The sequence below is a fragment of the Xenopus laevis genome, chromosome 3L (genome assembly GCF_017654675.1).
Source record: "Xenopus laevis strain J_2021 chromosome 3L, Xenopus_laevis_v10.1, whole genome shotgun sequence".
Taxonomy (NCBI): Eukaryota; Metazoa; Chordata; class Amphibia; order Anura; family Pipidae; genus Xenopus; species Xenopus laevis.
The window spans coordinates 130,114,676-130,134,678 of record NC_054375.1 but is presented as its reverse complement, the minus strand read 5'-3'; the positions used below and the strand labels follow the sequence as shown (position 1 = coordinate 130,134,678).

General features: G+C 41.8%; 1 protein-coding gene across 1 annotated transcript in view; it reads left to right on the top strand.

Annotated features, from left to right (window-relative positions):
• Positions 1–20,003, top strand: part of antxr1.L (ANTXR cell adhesion molecule 1 L homeolog) — a 110,304-nt gene that overhangs the window by 35,230 nt on the left and 55,071 nt on the right. Inside the window, exons 4-8 of the mRNA XM_018253412.2 lie at positions 25–106; positions 7,004–7,037; positions 15,494–15,573; positions 15,763–15,831; positions 17,128–17,208. Of these exons, the coding sequence (XP_018108901.1) occupies positions 25–106; positions 7,004–7,037; positions 15,494–15,573; positions 15,763–15,831; positions 17,128–17,208 (346 nt within the window). The remainder of the gene's footprint in view (positions 1–24; positions 107–7,003; positions 7,038–15,493; positions 15,574–15,762; positions 15,832–17,127; positions 17,209–20,003) is intronic.

The window sequence follows — 20,003 nt, the reverse complement described above, 5'->3', positions numbered from 1 at the left end:
TACATATTGTTATCCCTGTGTCAGAGACCAGATCAGACAGGGTCTAGAGGAGCTGAACAAAGTCCTTCCCGGAGGAGACACTTACATGCATGAGGGCATCGAGAGGGTGAGTAACCGCTTAGGGGAAGAAAATATATAACTATAGATATCCAGAACGCTCAGAGATTTTCCAGATAACAGGTCTTTCCATAACTTTTGATTTCCATACCTTAAGTCTACAAAAAATAATTTACATTAATTAAACCTAATAGGATTGTTTTTCTCCAATGAGAATTGAGTATATCTAAGTTAGGATCAAGTACAGTGTTTTATTATTACAGAGATAAAGAAAACCATTTACATTATTTTAATAAAATGAAGTCTATAGGATATGGCCTTCCTGTAATTCAGATCTCTCTGTATAATAGGTTTCCAAATATTGGATACCATACCTGTATCAATAAAGGCTGATTTTTTTATTTTTTTATCTTAACATGTGTCTCTGCAGTTTGGCACTAGAACTACTACCAGGCCAGTGCACTTAGTACAATTACATTACAAAGTGCCATGAGTATATAAGTAAGAAATAGGGATCAGTAGGAGTAGGGAAAATTGCGTCATACTTACCGTGATTTTCCTTTCCTTGACCTCTCCATGTCAGTACGTATCGGGTTAGCTCCGCCCCTTATGCCACGTCAAGAACCCTCCCACTCAAAGTTAATAAAGCTGACCCCTGAACCCTTGACCAGTGTCCAGTTACGAGCTTTTTTTTTTTTTTTTTTTTTTTGTGGTCTCATTGGGAGGGCCGTACTGACATGGAGAGGTCAAGGAAAGGAAAATCACGGTAAGTATGACGCAATTTTCCCTATTCCCTAGCCCTCTCCATGTCAGTACGTATCGGGACGTAGCAAGCTACCAATCCCGGGTGGGAGACCCATAATATAATGAAGCCAAGGCAGATAGTTGCAATAAAAACTTTAATGTTTTCCAGCCGCAGATCTGAGGACATTAGAACCAAACTGGGAATTTTCTGCTGAGGCTATGTTTAACTTGTAGTGTGAGACAAATGTGTTGGGACTAGACCAGGATGCCGCCTTACAAATGACCTCCAGGGGTGTGCCCGCTTCAGCCGCCCATGAGGTTGCTTGTCCCCTGGTAGAGTGCGCATTGACCTTTTCAGGCTCCCTTAGACCTTGGGAGGCATACGCCTTCTTAATGACTGTCTTAATCCAGCTTGCAATTGTGGATGAAGAGGCGGCTTTTCCCTTGTTCTTCCCTGCAGGAATCACGAACAAACGGTCTGACTTTCGGAATGTCTCTGTGGCCTTGCAGTATAAGTTTACTCCTGCTGCCACATCCAAGGCTCCTAGGACCTGATCCCCCTCCTCCGGAAAGGCTGGTAGGGATAACTCATCCTTGAAGTGGAATGGTGAGACCACCTTAGGCTTGAAGGTGTCTGCGAATCTTAAGACTACCCTGTCCTGGAAGAATACTGGGCTGGAGGTGTCGTATCTAATGGCTTGAAGTTCTCCAACCCTCTTGGCTGAGGTAACGGCTACCAGGAATACCACCTTGAGGGTGATATGCCAGACCGAACATTCGTCTGTTGGATAGAAAGGTGGTGAAGCCAATGCCGCCAATACTAGAGGCAAATCCCACTGAGGGCAGGAAGGTCTTTTTGGTGGAAGTATTCTGATAGCTGCTCTGAAGAACCGGACCACCAAGGGATGTTGTGACCACCTTGATTCTGAAAAGGCTGAAATGGCTGAGACTTGGGTCTTCAGTGTACTGATGCTTAGGCCCTTATCCAGTCCTGATTGCAGGAACGCCAGGATGTTACCTACTGTCACTGAGGACAATGAAATGTGCTTCTCCTGACTCCAATGGAGAAAAACCTGCCAAATTCTTTCATATCTGCTAGTGGTGGAATTCTTTCTGGATTTCAGGAGTGTCTCTATAACGACCTCGGAGAGACCTTGGACCTCTAGGTTCCGCCGCTCAATCTCCATGCCGTTAGGGCCCACGGGCCTGGGTCCGGATGGACGAATGTGCCCTGAATCAGTATAGGACCTGCAAGGGGAATCCTCCAAGGAGGTTCCACTGATAGATGCATTAGATGTGGAAACCACGGTCGCCTTGGCCAGGCTGGAATTATGCAAATCACTTCTGCTCTGTCCTCCCTGATCTTCTGTATCACTCTGGGAATCAGAGGTAGAGGAGGAAAGACATAGGCTAAAGTCTGATTCCAATTCTGACAAAAGGTATCCACTGCCCATGCTGCCGGATCTGGTTCCCTCGAGTAGAATCTCTTGCATTTCGTGTTTCCTGAAGTGGCCATAAGATCCACTACAGGACGTCCCCACCTCTGAGTTATCCTGCTGAAGATCTGTGGATGCAGGCTCCACTCGTGTCTCAGAAGATGGTGTCTGCTGAGAAAATCTGCTTGGGTATTTTCTCTGCCGGGAATGTAGACAGCTGTGAGATCTGACAGAGTCTCTTCTGCCAGGCAAAATAATGGTTCCACCTCCGCTAGCAGGATGCTGCTCTTTGTGCCGCCCTGTCTCCTGATGTAGGCTACAGCGGTGGTGTTGTCTGAGCGGATCTTCAACCTGCAGCCTTCCAGCTGGTTGCGAAAACTCAAGCAGGCCTGAACTATCGCCCTGATCTCTAGGATATTTGAGGATACGCCTGGAACTGGATTTGGCCATTGGGCCTGAGCTACCTGCCCCTTGAACTCCGCTCCCCAACCTACGCCTGAGGCATCTGTTGTCAGTATGGACCATGGAGTTGGAAACAGATTGGAGCCTCTCGTTATGTTCAAAGGATTGTTCCACCAACCTAAGGATTGATGTATGTCCGGTGATACCTGGATGCTCTGATTCAGATCCAGCCCGTCCCAACTGCGAAGGAATGTCACCTGAAGTGGTCTCAATCTCCAATGTGCCCAAGGGATAAGGCCTATAGCCGAAGACATTATCCCCAATAGGCTCAATATTCTTGAAGCCGGGACGCAAGATGATGAAATCACCTCTTGGATAGCCCTGAAAGTTGCCTGTTGCCTTTGTTCTGAAAGGCATACTTGTCCCTTGACCGAGTCCCACCTGGCTCCGAGGTACAGTAGACTCTGAGATGGACGGGGTTGGCTCTTGTCCCAATTCAAGCACCACCCGTGGGACTGTAGGGAGAGGATAACCCGATCCCGATGGTCCAGAAGTTGATCTCTGGATGATGCTAGGACAATCAGGTCGTCCAAGTAATGGAAAACTCTGATTTTCTGCCACCGCAATTGAGCCACTTGGGTTACAAGGATCTTCGAAAAAAACCCGTGGGGCTGTGGACAGACCAAAAGGAAGACCCTGGAACTGGAAGTGGTATCCCTCTATTGAGAATCTGAGAAACTTCTGGTCCTGGGGAGCAATGGGAACATGATGATATGCGTCCCGGATGTCCAGAGAGCACATCCAATCCCCCGGACATATTGCCTTCTTTACAGAATCCAGGGACTCCATCAGAAACTTCCTTGTTTTCAAGGTTCCGTTGACTGTCTTTAAATCTAAGATCGGGCGCCAAGCTCCTGACGTCTTTCTGACTAGAAAGAATACGGAGTAGACACCTTTCCCTATCTCCTTCTTTGGGACTGGAACAATCACTTCTTGATGAAGCAGATGCCTGAGGCACTGAAAAAGGGCCTCCCTCTTTTCCCGATTGACCGGAATTGTTGAAGGACGAAAAATGTGTAGTGGAATCCTGGACCCAAATTCTAGTTTGTAGCCCTCCCTGATTATGTTTAGAACCCAGGCATCTTCTGTAGAACTTTCCCAGGTGGCCAGAAAGAGGCGGAGCCTTCCTCCAATTTTTGGCCCCTGAGGACCACCACCTTCATAACGGCTTACGGTTATCGCTGAAGGGTTTCCCCTTGGTTTGCTGGAAAAACCTTGGTTGGCCCCTCCAGTTGTTTGGCTTCGTGCTGGATTTCTTATCCCGAAAGGAATAGGAGTCCGAGGACCTCGCAGGCCTGTAAGGCATCTTCCCTTTTGATGCTTGCGGTCCTAAGAATCTAGGCTTCTTCCTCTGGGGAAGATACTGGCTTTTGCCTCCAGAGGCCTTGGAAATCAATTCCTCCATTCTTTTCCCGAAAAGGAGATGTCCTTGGAAAGGAAGGGTGCAGAGGGCTATTTTGGAGATTGCGTCTGCATCCCATGACCTAAGCCAAAGAGCTCTCCTGGCAGAGACCGAGATGGCCATAGATCTAGAGGCCAATCTAACCAGATCGACCATGGCGCTGGTTAAGAAGGAGGCTCCCAGCCTCAATTCCGCCATACCCTCAAGAATATCTTTCTTGTCTTTACCCTCTTGAAGGGCCTGTTCTATACAGGACACCCAGGTCTCCAAGGCCTTGGATACAGAAAGACCTGCTACTGCTGGTTTGATGGATTCACTGGCGTTCAAAAAGGCTCTCTTCAAATCCGTCTCCATTCGTTTGTCCATGGAGTCACGAAGAGAAGCTTGATCATCGACTGGCAAAAGCACGCTTTTTGACAGGTTTAGGATTGGGGCATCCACTCCTGGGATTGAACAAAAATCCTTAATGTCCTCTTCTCTGAAAGGGTACAATTTACTAAATTTCTGCTGGGTTGCACTTCTCTTTGAAGGTACTTCCCACTCAGATTTGATCAATTCCAACACCTCTTGGTGAAAAGGAAAGACCTTGTTCCTCTTTTTGCATGGTGGTAGGAAGGATGTAGATTGACCTTCCTCATCCCTAATATCTAATGCTTGTCTGACCGCTTTAACCAAAGGGGAGACTAATTTGAAGTCAAATGATGAAAGCTCCTCATCCGAATCCTCCTCAGAAGATGATCTGATGATATCAATGCCTTCCTCTGTGTCCAGAGGAGAAACCTCCTGGCTCTTTTTCTTGGTTTTAGATATTGCCCCCAACTCCTGGGCCACAACTTCTTTAATCCAGGCTCTTAGGTCTGGAGGGGGACCCGAAGATGTACCTGCAACCTCCGACATGCAGGACTGGCACAGTCTCTTACTAGGCAGGGCCTCTCCTGAACAGCCTAGGCATACTCCTGGCTCCGTTTCAGGCAAGATGGAAGGATCAGGCGCCTCCTTTCGCTTAGCGGCAGTATCCATGGCACTAAGAGAAATGAGAGATGCATAGGTTAGGGCTATACGTTCTACGCAGGCCCACCCATTGTTCCTTCTTTTTTTTTTTTTTTTACCTCTCCAGGGGAACTAGGCTTTTGAGGGGATGCGGCTGGGACAGCGGGAGCAAAAGGAAAAATATATACCCTGGATCAAACAAAAGAAACGAAGAGGGTGTTAAGGTGCTGAAGGAACGAAATCCTAACCCCTGAGGCTCTCCCGCTGTCCCTCTATACCAATCCCGGAGCTTACCGGTCTCTTGAAGCGGATCGGAGTAAGGCGGCACCGCAAGGCAGCTTGTCGGCACAGCTGACAGGAAGCGTCTCAGCGGAAGTGACGAGGCCGCTAAGAAGCCTTGCGGATGCGACGCTCTGCGTAACGGATGCCGCCCCCCCTCCTCCCGCTTCCACGAGACAAGGTAGCACGCCCCCCTGTTAGGGGAGCGGCTCAAGGCGCCGGACGCTTTAGGGCAGGCCGGGTAGCCTGGAAGCGGGCGGAACTCCCCCCATGTGACTAAAAGTCAGGATAGATCCCGGTGGGGTAGCCCTAAAAAACCTTCCGTCAGGGTATGAACGGAAAGGAAAAGAGGCTGTTCCAGGGCCGCCTTACGAGCAGGCCCTTGCTATTTCCCTAAAAATAAGACTATGCTCCAAAGGAGCGGCATAAGTGCGAAGAACAAAAAAAGACACTGGTCAAGGGTTCAGGGGTCAGCTTTATTAACTTTGAGTGGGAGGGTTCTTGACGTGGCATAAGGGGCGGAGCTAACCCGATACGTACTGACATGGAGAGGGCTAGGGAATAGCAATTGTGTGCTGATGTCAAAGTTGGGGAGGACACAATCCGCACTGGTCCACCTCTTTTTCAGAAGCGCACAAGGGCTCCTATTGTGGGTTAAAATCTTTCTGAATTGCACTTTGAATGCTGCATTTGTGTGCATGAATGAACCCTTATTTAAGTGAACTTCCCTTTAATTGAATATATATTTAAAGGGGGGGGTTTCACATTTAAGCTACCTTTTAGTATGTTATAGAATGGCTAAGTCTAAGCAGTCTATTTTTTTGAAATATTGCCTTCTTCTTCTAACTCTTTACAGCTTTCAAATGGGGGTCACCGACCCCATCTAAAAAAAAACAAATGCTCTGTAAGGTTACAAATTCATAGTGATTGCTACTTTGTATTACTCAGCTTTCTATTCTGTTTCTCTCTTGTTCATATTCCAGTCTCTTATTCAAAACAATGCATGATTGCTTGGGTAATTTGAACCCTAGACACTAGATTGCTGAAACTGCAAACTAGAGAGCTGATGAATAAAAAGCTTATAAAAATCAAAAACCACCAATGATAAAAATTTAAAAATGTAAAACCAATTGCAAATTCAGAATATAACTCTCTACATCATCCCAGTTAATTTAAAGGTGAAGAACCCCTTTAAGCTGTGTTTCACATGTGTGACCCTCGCTACAGCAGTCAGAAGAGTTTGAATAAAATGTTAATGCTGCTTAGTAGATAAGGGCCTTGCAGCCACATTAACCTTGTTGGTTTCCCTTACTAGAAGGTTTAGTATTTCATTTTGGAAGCAGTTCAAAGTACAGAAAGGACTGAATGGCTGTCTCTGGTATAACCGTGCTTATGTGGGGTTGGTTGCTCTGCACATGATCCCTTACAGCAGAGAAAATCATCAGGTTCTTCTCAAATACAAAAAGGAACTCAGCCACACTGACCAATGGCCAACCACTCTGTATAATTGTCAGCTTAACCTCACAGCCATCTAAAAACATCATTCTGCAGAAAGCCAAAAACCTAATGGTTAAATAGCGGATAATTATAGTCTGTTATAATAATGCATTTATTTTTCTTTCTTTCATTCTAGGCAAGTGAACAGATTTATCATGAAAGCATCAAAGGTAAAGTTGCCCTTTTCTCATTCTAACTTGCAAGCCATTTCTGCAATATGAAGAGGGGTATATACTGCAAGCTGGCAAGACCTTAAGGTGTAACAAACAAGGGAAAGTTGTGCTCACCACTATTTTTTAAAAAACATTAGGCGGGGGTGCAATGAGGCTGTGACCACAAAATACATATAGTCAAATACAAGAGTCCTCTGCACTCAACCCATTATCAATATATTTAAGACAGCGACATTTTGTGCATACTGCTACTAAAAAATGCCTTACCCTTTAAACAAAACAGGGATTGTTTGTCCATATATTGCAATATATTTAAGCTGGCCAACTACGTCAAAGTCATCCCATATCTGGCCAGTCCTATGCTCAATTTTATCTGATTCATTAAGAATTCTATTGCTTCATTATACATTTTACAAAGGGACTAGGTATTACCTGCAACTTAACTTGCTGCTTTCAAAGTAAACCTCCATACTTGGCTGCCCTTTTATTAGACACCAGTGGGATCACCTGACTATAGCTGGGAAGGGTGGGAGCTACAACATGGAGCTGGTCACTGCTCCTGTATAAACTATAACAAACAAGGGAAAGTTGTGCTCACCACTATTTTTTAAAAAACATTAGGCGGGGGTGCAATGAGGCTGTGACCACAAAATACATATAGTCAAATACAAGAGTCCTCTGCACTCAACCCATTATCAATATATTTAAGACAGCGACATTTTGTGCATACTGCTACTAAAAAATGCCTTACCCTTTAAACAAAACAGGGATTGTTTGTCCATATATTGCAATATATTTAAGCTGGCCAACTACGTCAAAGTCATCCCATATCTGGCCAGTCCTATGCTCAATTTTATCTGATTCATTAAGAATTCTATTGCTTCATTATACATTTTACAAAGGGACTAGGTATTACCTGCAACTTAACTTGCTGCTTTCAAAGTAAACCTCCATACTTGGCTGCCCTTTTATTAGACACCAGTGGGATCACCTGACTATAGCTGGGAAGGGTGGGAGCTACAACATGGAGCTGGTCACTGCTCCTGTATAAACTATAACAAACAAGGGAAAGTTGTGCTCACCACTATTTTTTAAAAAACATTAGGCGGGGGTGCAATGAGGCTGTGACCACAAAATACATATAGTCAAATACAAGAGTCCTCTGCACTCAACCCATTATCAATATATTTAAGACAGCGACATTTTGTGCATACTGCTACTAAAAAATGCCTTACCCTTTAAACAAAACAGGGATTGTTTGTCCATATATTGCAATATATTTAAGCTGGCCAACTACGTCAAAGTCATCCCATATCTGGCCAGTCCTATGCTCAATTTTATCTGATTCATTAAAGGAAAACTATACCCCCGAAATGAATACTTAAGCAACAGATAGTTTATATCAAATTGAATGACATATTAAAGAATCTTACCAAACTGGAATATATATTTACATAAATATTGCCCTTTTACATCTCTTGCCTTGAACAACCATTTTGTGACTCTATCTGTGCTGCCTGAGAGATCACCTGACCAGAAATACTACAACTCTAACTGTAACAGGAAGAAGTGAGGAAGCAAAAGGCAGAACTCTGTCTGTTAATTGGCTCATGTGACCTTACATGTGGTTTGTATGTGTACACAGTGAATCTTACGATCTCAGGGGGAGGCCCTTATTTTTTAAAATGGCAATTTTCTATTTATGATTACCCAATGGCACATACTACTAAAAAAGTATATTATTATGATAATGGTTCATTTACATGAAGCAGGGTAAAAACACATGAGCTGTTTTACTCAGTATCTTTTAATAGAGACCTACATTGTTTGGGGGATATAGTTTTCCTTTAAGAATTCTATTGCTTCATTATACATTTTACAAAGGGACTAGGTATTACCTGCAACTTAACTTGCTGCTTTCAAAGTAAACCTCCATACTTGGCTGACCTTAAGGTGGCCATACAAGGAGAGATCCGCTCGTTTGGCGATGTCGACAAACGAGCGGATCTCTCCCAGATATGCCCACCTTGAGGTGGGCAATATCGGGCTGATCGATCGTGGGCCCTAGGGCCCAACGATTGGATCCTAACGATGCCTAACAGGCACGGGTGAAGCCCGTCGGGGGGCCCCATACACGGGCCAATAAGCTGCTGACACGGTCTGTCGGCAGCTTTTATCGGCCCGTGTATGGCCAACTTTATATAGTGATATATCTGGCACACACGGTGCATCGGCTGATCAGTAAAATCTGACACATCTATATGAACAGTATATGATAAATAAATCTTTGGACACAGACAACTGTTTTCTAATTTGGGTTCTGTACATTACCACAATGAATTTTAAATGAAACAACTCAGACGCAGTTGAACTGCAGACTTTCAGCTTTAACTCAGTGGGTTGAACAATAAGATTGCATAAAAATGTGAGGAACTAAAGCCTTTTTTTAACACAATCACTTCATTTCAGGGGCTCAAAAGGAATTGGACAAATTAAAAAACTGAAAATAAAATGTTCATTTCTAATACTTTGCTGGCAATGACAGCCCGAAGTGCTCTGCCAGGCCTTTACTGCAGCGGGTTTCAGTTGATGTTTGTTTGTGGGCCTTTCTGTCCGAAGTTTAGTCTTCAACAAGTGAAATGCAGCTCAATTGGGTTCAGATCAGGTGACTGACCTCACCATTCCAAAATATTCCACTTCTTTGCTTTAATAAACTCCTGGGTTGCTTTGGCTGTATGTTTTTGGTCATTATGAAACGGCCCCCAATCAATTTGACAGCATTTAACACCTCAGAATTCATTCTTGTGCTTCTGTCCTGTGTCACATGATGGATAAACACTAGTGTCCCAGTGCCACTGGCAGCCATGCACACTCAAGCCATCACACTGCCTCCCAAATGTTTATACATCGTGTGTTATGCTTTGGATCATGAGCTGTTCCATGCCTTCTCCATACTTTTTTCTTGCCATCATTCTGGTAGTGGTTGATCTTGGTTTAATCTGTCCAAAGAATGTTTTTCCAGAACTGTGATGTGCTAGCCTTTCTATTCTTGATGCTTAGGAGTGGCTTGTACCTTGCAGTGCACCCTCTGTATTTACTTTCATGCAGTCTTCTCTTTATGGTAGACTTGGATATCGATACGCCTACCTCCTGGAGAGTGTTGTTCACTTGTTTGGCCGTTGTTAAGGGTTTCTCTTCACCATGGAAATGATTCTGCGATCATCCACCACTGTTGTCTTCCATGGACGTCCAGGTCTTTTTGCGTTTCCGAGTTCACCAGTGCTTTCTTTCTTTCTCAAGATGTACCAAACTGTAGATTTTGCCACTCCTAATATTGTAGCAATTTCTTGGATGGGTTTTTTCTGTTTTTGCAGTTTAAGGATGGCTTGTTTCACCTGCATGGAGAGCTCCTTTGACTGCATGTTGTCTGTTCACAGCAAAATCTTCCACATACAAGCCCCCCCCCCCCTCAAATCTGCTTAATTGATAATGACTTAAAGGGATCCTGTCATCGGAAAACATGTTTTTTTCAAAACGCATCAGTTAATAGTGCTACTCCAGCAGAATTCTGCACTGAAATCCATTTCTCAAAAGAGCAAACAGAATTTTTTATATTCAATTTTGAAATCTGACATGGGGCTAGACATTTTGTCAATTTCCCAGCTGCCCCTGGTCATGTGACTTGTGCCTGCACTTTAGGAGAGAAATGCTTTCTGGCAGGCTGCTGTTTTTCCTTCCCAATGTAACTGAATGTGTCTCAGTGGGACATGGGTTTTTACTATTTAGTGCTGTTCTTAGATCTACCAGGCAGCTGTTATCTTGTGTTAGGGAGCTGCTATCTGGTTACCTTCCCATTGTTCTTTTGTTTGGCTGCTGGGGGGGGGGAAGGGAGGGGGGTTATATCACTCCAACTTGCAGTACAGCAGTAAAGAGTGATTGAAGTTTATCAGAGCACAAGTCACATGACTTGGGGCAGCTGGGAAATTGACAATATGTCTAGCCCCATGTCAGATTTCTAAATTGAATATAAAAAAATCTGTTTGCTCTTTTGAGAAATGGATTTCAGTGCAGAATTCTGCTGGAGCAGCACTATTAACTGATTCATTTTGAAAAAATTTTTTTTTCCCATGACAGTATCCCTTTAACAAAGGAATGGTCCAGACCTGCCCATGAAATAGCCTTTGAGTCAATTGTCTAATTACTTTTGAGCCCCTGAAATGAAGTGATTGATTGTGTTAAAAAAGGCTTCATCTGAGTTGTTTCATTTAAAATTCATTGTGGCAATGTACAGAGCCAAAATTAGAAAAAAAGTTGTCTCTGTCCAAAGATTTATGGACCTAACTGTATTGAATCAGTGGTCCCCTGTTTTGGGAAATGTAAGACAAAGTGCAAAATGAAAAAAGGTGCCCTCTTTCACACTCTGAATTCAGCCCCACTTGTTGTGCATTGATGGGATCTCCTAGAATATAGAGCAAAGAGTTGCACCAAACTCCATACCCAGTGCTGTCCACAGACTTCCAGAGAGAGAAGGAGCAGGAGACTGGTAAGAACAAGGGAAGTCATTAAAGAACACAATGCCTGAAAGCAGTGCTCTCTGCACCTTCTGGCAGGATTTTAATCTGGTGCAGGGTGCAAAAGCAGGACTAGAAGTATTGGATGGAGCTGTAAGGGCTGTCGGTGTATGTCACCTAATGTTCCTGCTCTTGCTTTTTGCAAACCGGGCCCTAAAGTGGTGATGGAAACTGTACCATGTAAAGAAACAGAGGGATGGAGTTAAAAATGTGACTTTTACTCGTTGGAAGCATATTATGTGATGCTGCAAGGAGTATGGGATTCAGGATGGAAAATTAAAGTAGAAAAACATATGCCTCACAAATATTTAACTCTACTGCTTTACTTTACTTTGAACAGCGTGTCTATGCCATTATTGATTGGAACCATAAAGAGAGCAATCCAACAATTTAGATTATTAGAAACGACTTGAGAAATAACTAGAACTTTGCATAGCAAATTAAATCTAAAGTATAACCACATGTATTGATTCAATGGCTTGGCCATGGCATTAATGACAGGACTTGGTACTAAATAATAATGGTCACTTCTATTTAATAGTCACAATATGTATTGTTTTTATCTTATTTGTTTAAGTGCATGGATAAATCTGGTTGGTAAATTGGGTTTGTCAGGCGCAAAACTATAATAGAGGCCTTTTAGTGCATGACAGACAGGGAATTGACCGTTGTCACACAACTTGAGAGTGAGCATAAAAATACCAGTTTGTATATGTAATAAGTGATAATTCTTGTGTATCTCACAGTTCAACCTGTGGACCTCTGGTGTCCAGTGATTGTTCAGCACTTAGTTGGTCACAACATCTAATTTAAAGGGCATTGAATGGCAGTCTGCATGAGAGTATCTAGATTTTATTAGTTCTGCTGGCAATGCTAGCTTCTGCACAATAACCAAAAAATCTGAAATGAGAGTGGAATGATGATGGGGTTGGACTGGAACCTCAGAGTACACTTGATATTGTACTCAAGCGGACTCGGAGCATAGCTCAGGTGTCAGCCAACAAGGAGGTGGAAACAGCCAAGAATTTACTGGAGTGACATCTGCCAAGAAGCAAGAAAATAAAGTAGAATCCCAAGCATGCACTCTGCAAGAAATGAAATATATTTTACTACCACAGACAAAAAATGCTGCACATATCAGGGTTACCAAGAGATTTAGATTGCAAGCTCTGGTATGTTGGTCACCAGTAAAACCAGTTGTAGGTCAATAAATTCCAACTGTAGCAGCTGAAAGATCACAGTGGTTGGTAAACATGGTGGATTGGAGGAATGGTGACTGGTTTGCTGTATCAGGACGCAAATACATACGTCATACAAAGAGCAATAGAAATAGCAGTCATCATGAAACAAATATGGGATATGGCTGTCACTGCCAATTAAGAATTCCCAGGGTTGGACCATTCAATCCAATTAACCAACCACATTACCCATGCCAATAAGCACAAACATAAAGGCATTACAGCAGTTTGCAGAATAGCCCTGAGCCCCATCACTATTTAAGGCTGACCTATGTACCATCTATCTGGTTTCCCACCATGCATAATGAGTTGTTCCATTTACACATACCAGCAATAGTGCTGCTGAAATCTGTCTCCCAGCAGGCTCTCTGGTTTTCAAACAGGCTCACTCAATAAATAGCTGCCTAATAAAATGCATGATTTAAGTCAATTGGCAGGGAATAATGGCGAAACTCTAAAATCCATCCCCCTCGAGAATCAGAAGTGCTGTTTATGCTGGGGTTCCGCCCACTTTATCCGAGATGGAGCATGTGGGTACTTGCTGTACAGAATTTGCTTTTATATCCCCCTTTCGTGCCAAATGGGGTTATTCGAGGAGCCTACTTTCTGATCTGAATCAGCTATTACAGGTTGTTCTGGAGGCTTTGTGGTCCAGATATTAATGACATTAGTGATCTTGGGAGAAATGACACCTGGGCAAGCATTTCTTTGGCCTGGAATCAATGTGCTAATTCAACACAAATATTTTTATATTACTAGAACACATTATATACTGTAGATATATATATATATATATCAGATCAAAGCACATACCGCATTTTGTATAGGTCTTATATACCAATGCTATGTGTGTAGAGGAGGCATGGAAAATTTAAGAATGCTATTGGGGCTTGTGAAGGGCTCTTTGACTCCATTTAGCCCTTCCAATATTTTGCACTGAGAGACCAAAGAGAGATCTAATAGAGATCATGAGAGCCAAGAAGACTGAAATGGCTCTGACTTAAAAGGTTTTTCTTATTTGGAATCCACTGGAGTAGGTGTTGGGTGCTGAAGGCCTTGAGGCAGAGAGTCATAGTAGGAAAATAGTATAAGAACAAACAATGTAGGTCTCTATAAAAATATATTGCATAAAACCCTGCTTCATGTAAATAAACCATTTTCATAATAATATACTTTTTTAGTAGTATGTGCCACTGGGTAATCATAATCTTAAAAAATAATGGCAGCTCCTGGGATCATAGGTTTCAAGGTGCACACAAACATACCAAAAAAACCATACTTGTTAGTCACATGAGCCAATTGAAAGACAGAGTTCTGTATTTTGCTTACGTCAGCAGCGCACAAACCATCACAAAATGGTGGTTCAAGGCAAGAGCAGGGCCAGATTTACTTACCGGGTGCCCCTAGGTCCCCATCACCTTTCATTTTATTTGCTCAAATTTTCATCATCGGGACCGGAGCAATGGGGATTGGCACACAGGATATTTAAAAAACAATCGTATCACATGCTCATCTCCAGTGTTTCTGAACCAATGTGGGTGTGACTAACTAAAATCCTGTTGCCCTAGGCCTGGGCCTTGGTGGCCTCTCCACGAATCCGGGCCTGGGCAATAGATATAAAAGGTCAATATTTTCTTAAATATATATTCCAGTTTGATAAGATTTTTTAATATGCCACTTAATTTGATAAAAACTGTCTGTTGCTCAAGTATTCATTTTGTAGGTACAGATTTCCTTTAAGGTTTGAATTGGAAATTTGAATTCAAATTTTCGAGTTGAATTTTTATTCAAAACTCACAAATTCGAATTCGAGATTTATCATACCTGGACCCTGGCAACAATTCAAATTTGACTATTCTCCACCTAAAACTTGCTGCGTTCATGTAGAAGTCAATGGCAGAGGTCCATTGACCCATTTGAAGATGTTAATAGGCTTCCTGACATTCTAGTTTTTTTTCATGAAAAAAGTTGAGTTTGAGTAGTATTCGTTCGAGTTTTAGACATTTAAATGTTTTCTCAAATCACCTCCCAGTCGAATTGTGAGTATAATTCACATGAATTCGAAATTCGACCTTTGATAAATGGGCCTATAAATGTAGGTAAGACTACTGCACTGGAAGTTGTAGGGGTTGCAGATGGCAGGCCTATGACATGTAAATAGATAACAAAATGTGATGGGAAGAGACATGTGACCTGAGCAGTAAAAGTGTCCCGTCTTGAAAAATACCATTGCATAGGTTATTAGCTAGGATGATAACCAAGGTTATTCCTTTTTAAATCTTGTGCAGCACATTGCTTCTTCACATATTTTAAGCTATTCAGGTGTTTGTCTTGGGGCAACCATTTTGCTTGCCTCAGCTAGAGCATTCTTCATGTGCAACAATAACTTGAGCGCTAGGGTCCCTGTGCTTGTTACCTAAGGAAAATGTAAACCCATGTACTAAAACATATTACAACAACATGGTGACTACTGTTGTAAAAAATAAAGCAATTAGAAGTCAGCTTGGAGCTTTGGCACCATACAAAGGCATGAGTCTCCAGGCTGAGTTCTTTTATACAGACCATGGAACTCTTGGTTTGTTTCCTTTATGCTCCTATTAAATAGTCTTGACTATTGAGTATAAAATTACTCTTTTCTCTGCAGGTTACAGGACAGCAAGTGTTATCATTGCACTGACTGATGGCGAGCTGCATGAAGATCTTTTCTATTACGCTGAACGAGAGGTACAAGCAACTTTCTTCGTCCCACTCTTAAAATTTACGATTTAGGACAGAATTCGGTTTACTTTTGTTATTTTTAATTCTATTCTATTATACAGGTGTACACAATAGGTTGACGCTTTATAAATACATTAGTAATAATCATTTTCTGTATATGCTACTGTATGTTTATCAAACCTCTTTGTCTTTCAGGCCAACAGGTCCCGTGAATTGGGAGCCCAGGTTTACTGCGTGGGTGTTAAAGATTTCAATGAGACGCAGGTATATACTCAAATACTGTGAATTCAACTAAGCAAAATGGCGTCTCTTCTGTGTCCTCCATTGTCTTTGCAGTTTATTACATTTTCTAGCTTTAAGGCGAATAAATGCAATAGGCCCAAAATATTGAACAACATCAAGAAATTAGAATATGACTGAGCCCCTGAAGGGTTACTATTAATTTTATTTCTGCAGGATTGTGCTTAGTGCATGGTAATCACTATGCTGTTATGCATTAATAGTACAGATATGGGACCTGTTATCCAGAATGCTTAGGACCTGGGTTTTTCAGATAACTAATCTTTCTGTAATTTGGATCTTCATACCTTAATTCCACTAGAAAACTATTTAAATATTACATAAACCCCATAGAATGGTTTTGCTTCCAATAAGGATCTTAGATTGAATCAAGTACAAGATACTGTTAATACAGAGAAATATTGGATTATTTGGGTAATATGGAGTCTATGGGAGACGGACTTTCGGTAATCCAGAAGCTTTCTGGATAACAGGTTTTTGGATAATGGATCCCATATCTGTACTTCTATATATAAGATGTGGCAAAACTTAGGGGGTTGTACTTTATATTGAAAATGTCATTTACAGCATCTTTCCGGCTGACCATGTGCCTAGATCATATGTTGCCAGGGTACAGGCATTATAGGCTTATGAAGGAATTGCAACACAATAGGAGGGCTATGGTTGCTGATAAATAAGTCAGACTGCTAAAGCTGCAAGCTGATAAAACCAGTAATGCCTTGATGGATCCATGGGGAAATAAAATGAAAGGAGCAAAACTTTATTTTTTTCATTAGGAAAAGCTGGTGTTATAATGGCCCTATTCATTTACTTTCAGCTTTTATTGTTTGTTTTGAAGTTGGAATTACAGTATGTATGCCTTTAAACTCAAGCCTCGTGCTTGTAAAAAACAGTGTTTATTAAGGCAAAGTTCTGCTGTTGCCATAAATATTTGAGCCCTATTCCCATCTTTGATTAAGGTCCAAAGGCTCCAACACATTCTCGTAAGCAGGGATTCTGGGTAGCAACAGGCAATCCAAAGTGTGTTTCGCATCAGCTGAATAAATGTTTGTTTTAAAGACTCCGATAATGCTTGTTTGATTCCAAAAGATATGACTTGGTTACATTGAAGCCATTGGCGACTGTTTGCAATTATAAGAACATTTTGGAAGTCTTTTTAAAGAAAAAGACAGACGTACCCCTTAAAGTCTACAGACTACAAACGTTTTCATTTCAATCACCGCCATGTTCTTTTTTTTCTCCTGTTACCTGGGCACATAGCTGGCACGAATTGCTGATAGCAAAGCTCATGTCTTCCCAGTGAATGGAGGCTTTGAAGCCCTTCAAGATATCATTGGCTCAGTGAGTATTTTGCTTCTTAGAACAATGCCGGCTTTCTTGTTGTTCTGAAGATGAAAAGCTTTAGCGAAGGAGGTTTGTTCCAGTATTTGTATTGCATGGTTTAATGATTTTCATTATAATTATAATTAGGGTATTATCAGGGGGGGCTTGATATCTTCAAAGGATAAAGTAACTTCATTTTAACATTGATGTTATTGGAGAAGCATTAAAAAGAATATGTTTCATGGTGGACATGTGCGATCAGAGGTTGCTGTACACCTGCATCACTGGCTCTAGTTAAAAGCCTTTCAGAAACAATTCCAGACATCTTTCTTTTCATTCTAGTCTGAGGTTCTGGACATGAGACTGACTTCCATGTCCCAACTGGAAAAGAGTCTAAGCAGTTTTAAAATAACAAAGAACACTACAAACAGGAGGAGAAGCAGATGAGATTGGAAGCAGTAGGGTGGTTAATACTGGGGAACACTAAGCACTGTATGTACATTATTTCCACTAAATCCCCCACCTTCCTCTAGAATATTGATTCCAAAACTGTAGGTCTAGAGGTTTGCCTGAAGGCCATTTAAGGATAAATCTTGGTAGAATGCATGTTGCACCTCTAGATACTCCTGGAAACCCCTTTCCGGAGGACAATTAGAGCAAGTTTGGGCATGGATACATTGATGTCATAGATATCCTTGGAACTATAGGTGATATTGCAATGTTTTCCTCATTTTGTGACCTTGTTATGAGCTAAAATGCACCTGGCCAAATGTTGGCCCTCAAAGGAGAACTTAAACCAAACAAGTGCAACAACCGCCAAGTGATAAGAGTTTACCCACTGTCAAGAAGGACACAATTGTCTCCTCTTAGTAATAAACACCTATTTTTTGAGAGCACAGACAGCACAGAAGTAGAGAAAGAAGCCCTTTATACAGAGTTAAGTTTCTAGGTTCTTTCAGGGAAGGAGAGCAGTAGTCTTTCCTTCCCATGTGAAACTCCAGAGTCAACTGGGATAGAATAGGGGCTGGAGGGTATATGTAAAACAGAGAACATGCTCCAGCAAGAACTTCATCAGTCTAAAAAAAGTCTGGCCTCTGTAAAACACTCTGCATGTTGATCAAGAGGGAGGAATATAAATTAGAACTTTCAAATAAAACAAGAGGAACCATGTTTAATTATATTTATTTGAACGTCTTTTTTTACAACACGATTACATATGCAAACTCAACGATACAAAAGCAAACTCTTAAAATTGCCTCTCTCCAGGCTATTGTGAGGATTTCGGGGTAAAGTGACTGCAAGCTGCTTAGCGAGCAAATTCCCATGCAGATCCTGGCATGCCAATGGTATGTCAATAGCTGAAGCTTTTTATAAAGGAAAGGCAGGTCTCAGCACATATCACTTTGGGAGGAGAGAAGGTGCAGCTCCTGGAGTGAATTTTTACTTTCACTGTTGGATTAAATCAGGTCTTTGCTGCGGTGTTCTGGCTCTTCCCAAGAATAGGGTTAGCCAAAGATTGTAATTAACAAAAGCCTGCCTCCTGAGTGCAACTATGGTTCCATGAAGAAGAAAGGTACAGAGGGATAATTAATTCCACCTCATCTTTTTTATAGGTGCTGAGGCCTGTCCCCCTTGGAGTCATAAATACTTTTGGGGTTATGTAATAAAAGGAAATATGTTTGCTCAGGTCCATAGCAACTACTCAACAGGCAGCATTTACTAGTTACCTGTTTAAAAGCAAACATCTTATCACTATGGACAAACTTAGTGCATATAATTACATGTGGGTGTTGATGTTTTAAGAAAATTCTGCCACATTCGCTATAAAAGTACCCACATATGTCTAAATACTAGGGATGCACTGAATCCAGTAATCGCTTTCAGCCTTTTCAGCAGGATTCAGCCAAACCCAAGCACCAAGCCAAACCAAGTCCGAATCCTTGATATCATGTGGCTTTTCGGTAAAAAATTGAAGTAAAAAAAATGGTTAACTCTTTGGCTCTTTCTTTTTTTCTTCTCTTTCTTCTTTACTTCTCTTTGAATCTTGTATGTCCCACATTCTAATACGTATTGAGCTACAAGCAGACACCACAGATGACCATCATTTTACGGGTGTCATGGTTCACCTGTGATTTAGTGCAGATGAGAACCTTAAAAAATGTTTTTTCCCAGGCCCCTAAGTTACATCCCTGGCTACAAATTGAATGCTAACCATTATAAAGATTTATTTGTGCTAATTTAAGGCCTATTGGGAGCATTGCAGGGTTGGAGCCCAGTTCATATCCCCTCTCTACCTTACCATACAACCAGTATAAATGAATGTCACACAAATTAGATTCAAATCTATATTCTGAGAATATGGTTGGAGCTGTGGATAAGGGCGGTTGCTCTGGTTGAGTTATTTGCACTTCATTAAAGCTTTTTGATGCTGTGCCACACAATGAGTTAATGTCTAAATTGCAAGGGCTGGGAGTGGATTGCTCACTAGTGTAATGTGTGGGATAAATATGGTCAGGGGAGTATGAGGGCAGGTAACAAACAGACCCTCAAGGGTCTCTTTTGGAACTTATACTATTTGTATATATTTATAACATGGCCTGAAAAAGTATCTGTTTTTGTGCCTTCAATGCACCTCTGGTAATCTGTCAGTGAGAATAAAATGATAGATGACTCTCTCTGAAATTACATTTTGACACCCAGAAATACAAAATAATAAATTCAAATACATGTCTAAGTATAGCAGAAGAGAAAAGGGGATTTGGATGTTGATTTAAGAAAACATAAAAGGAGGCTGACATTTCATATGGCTCGGA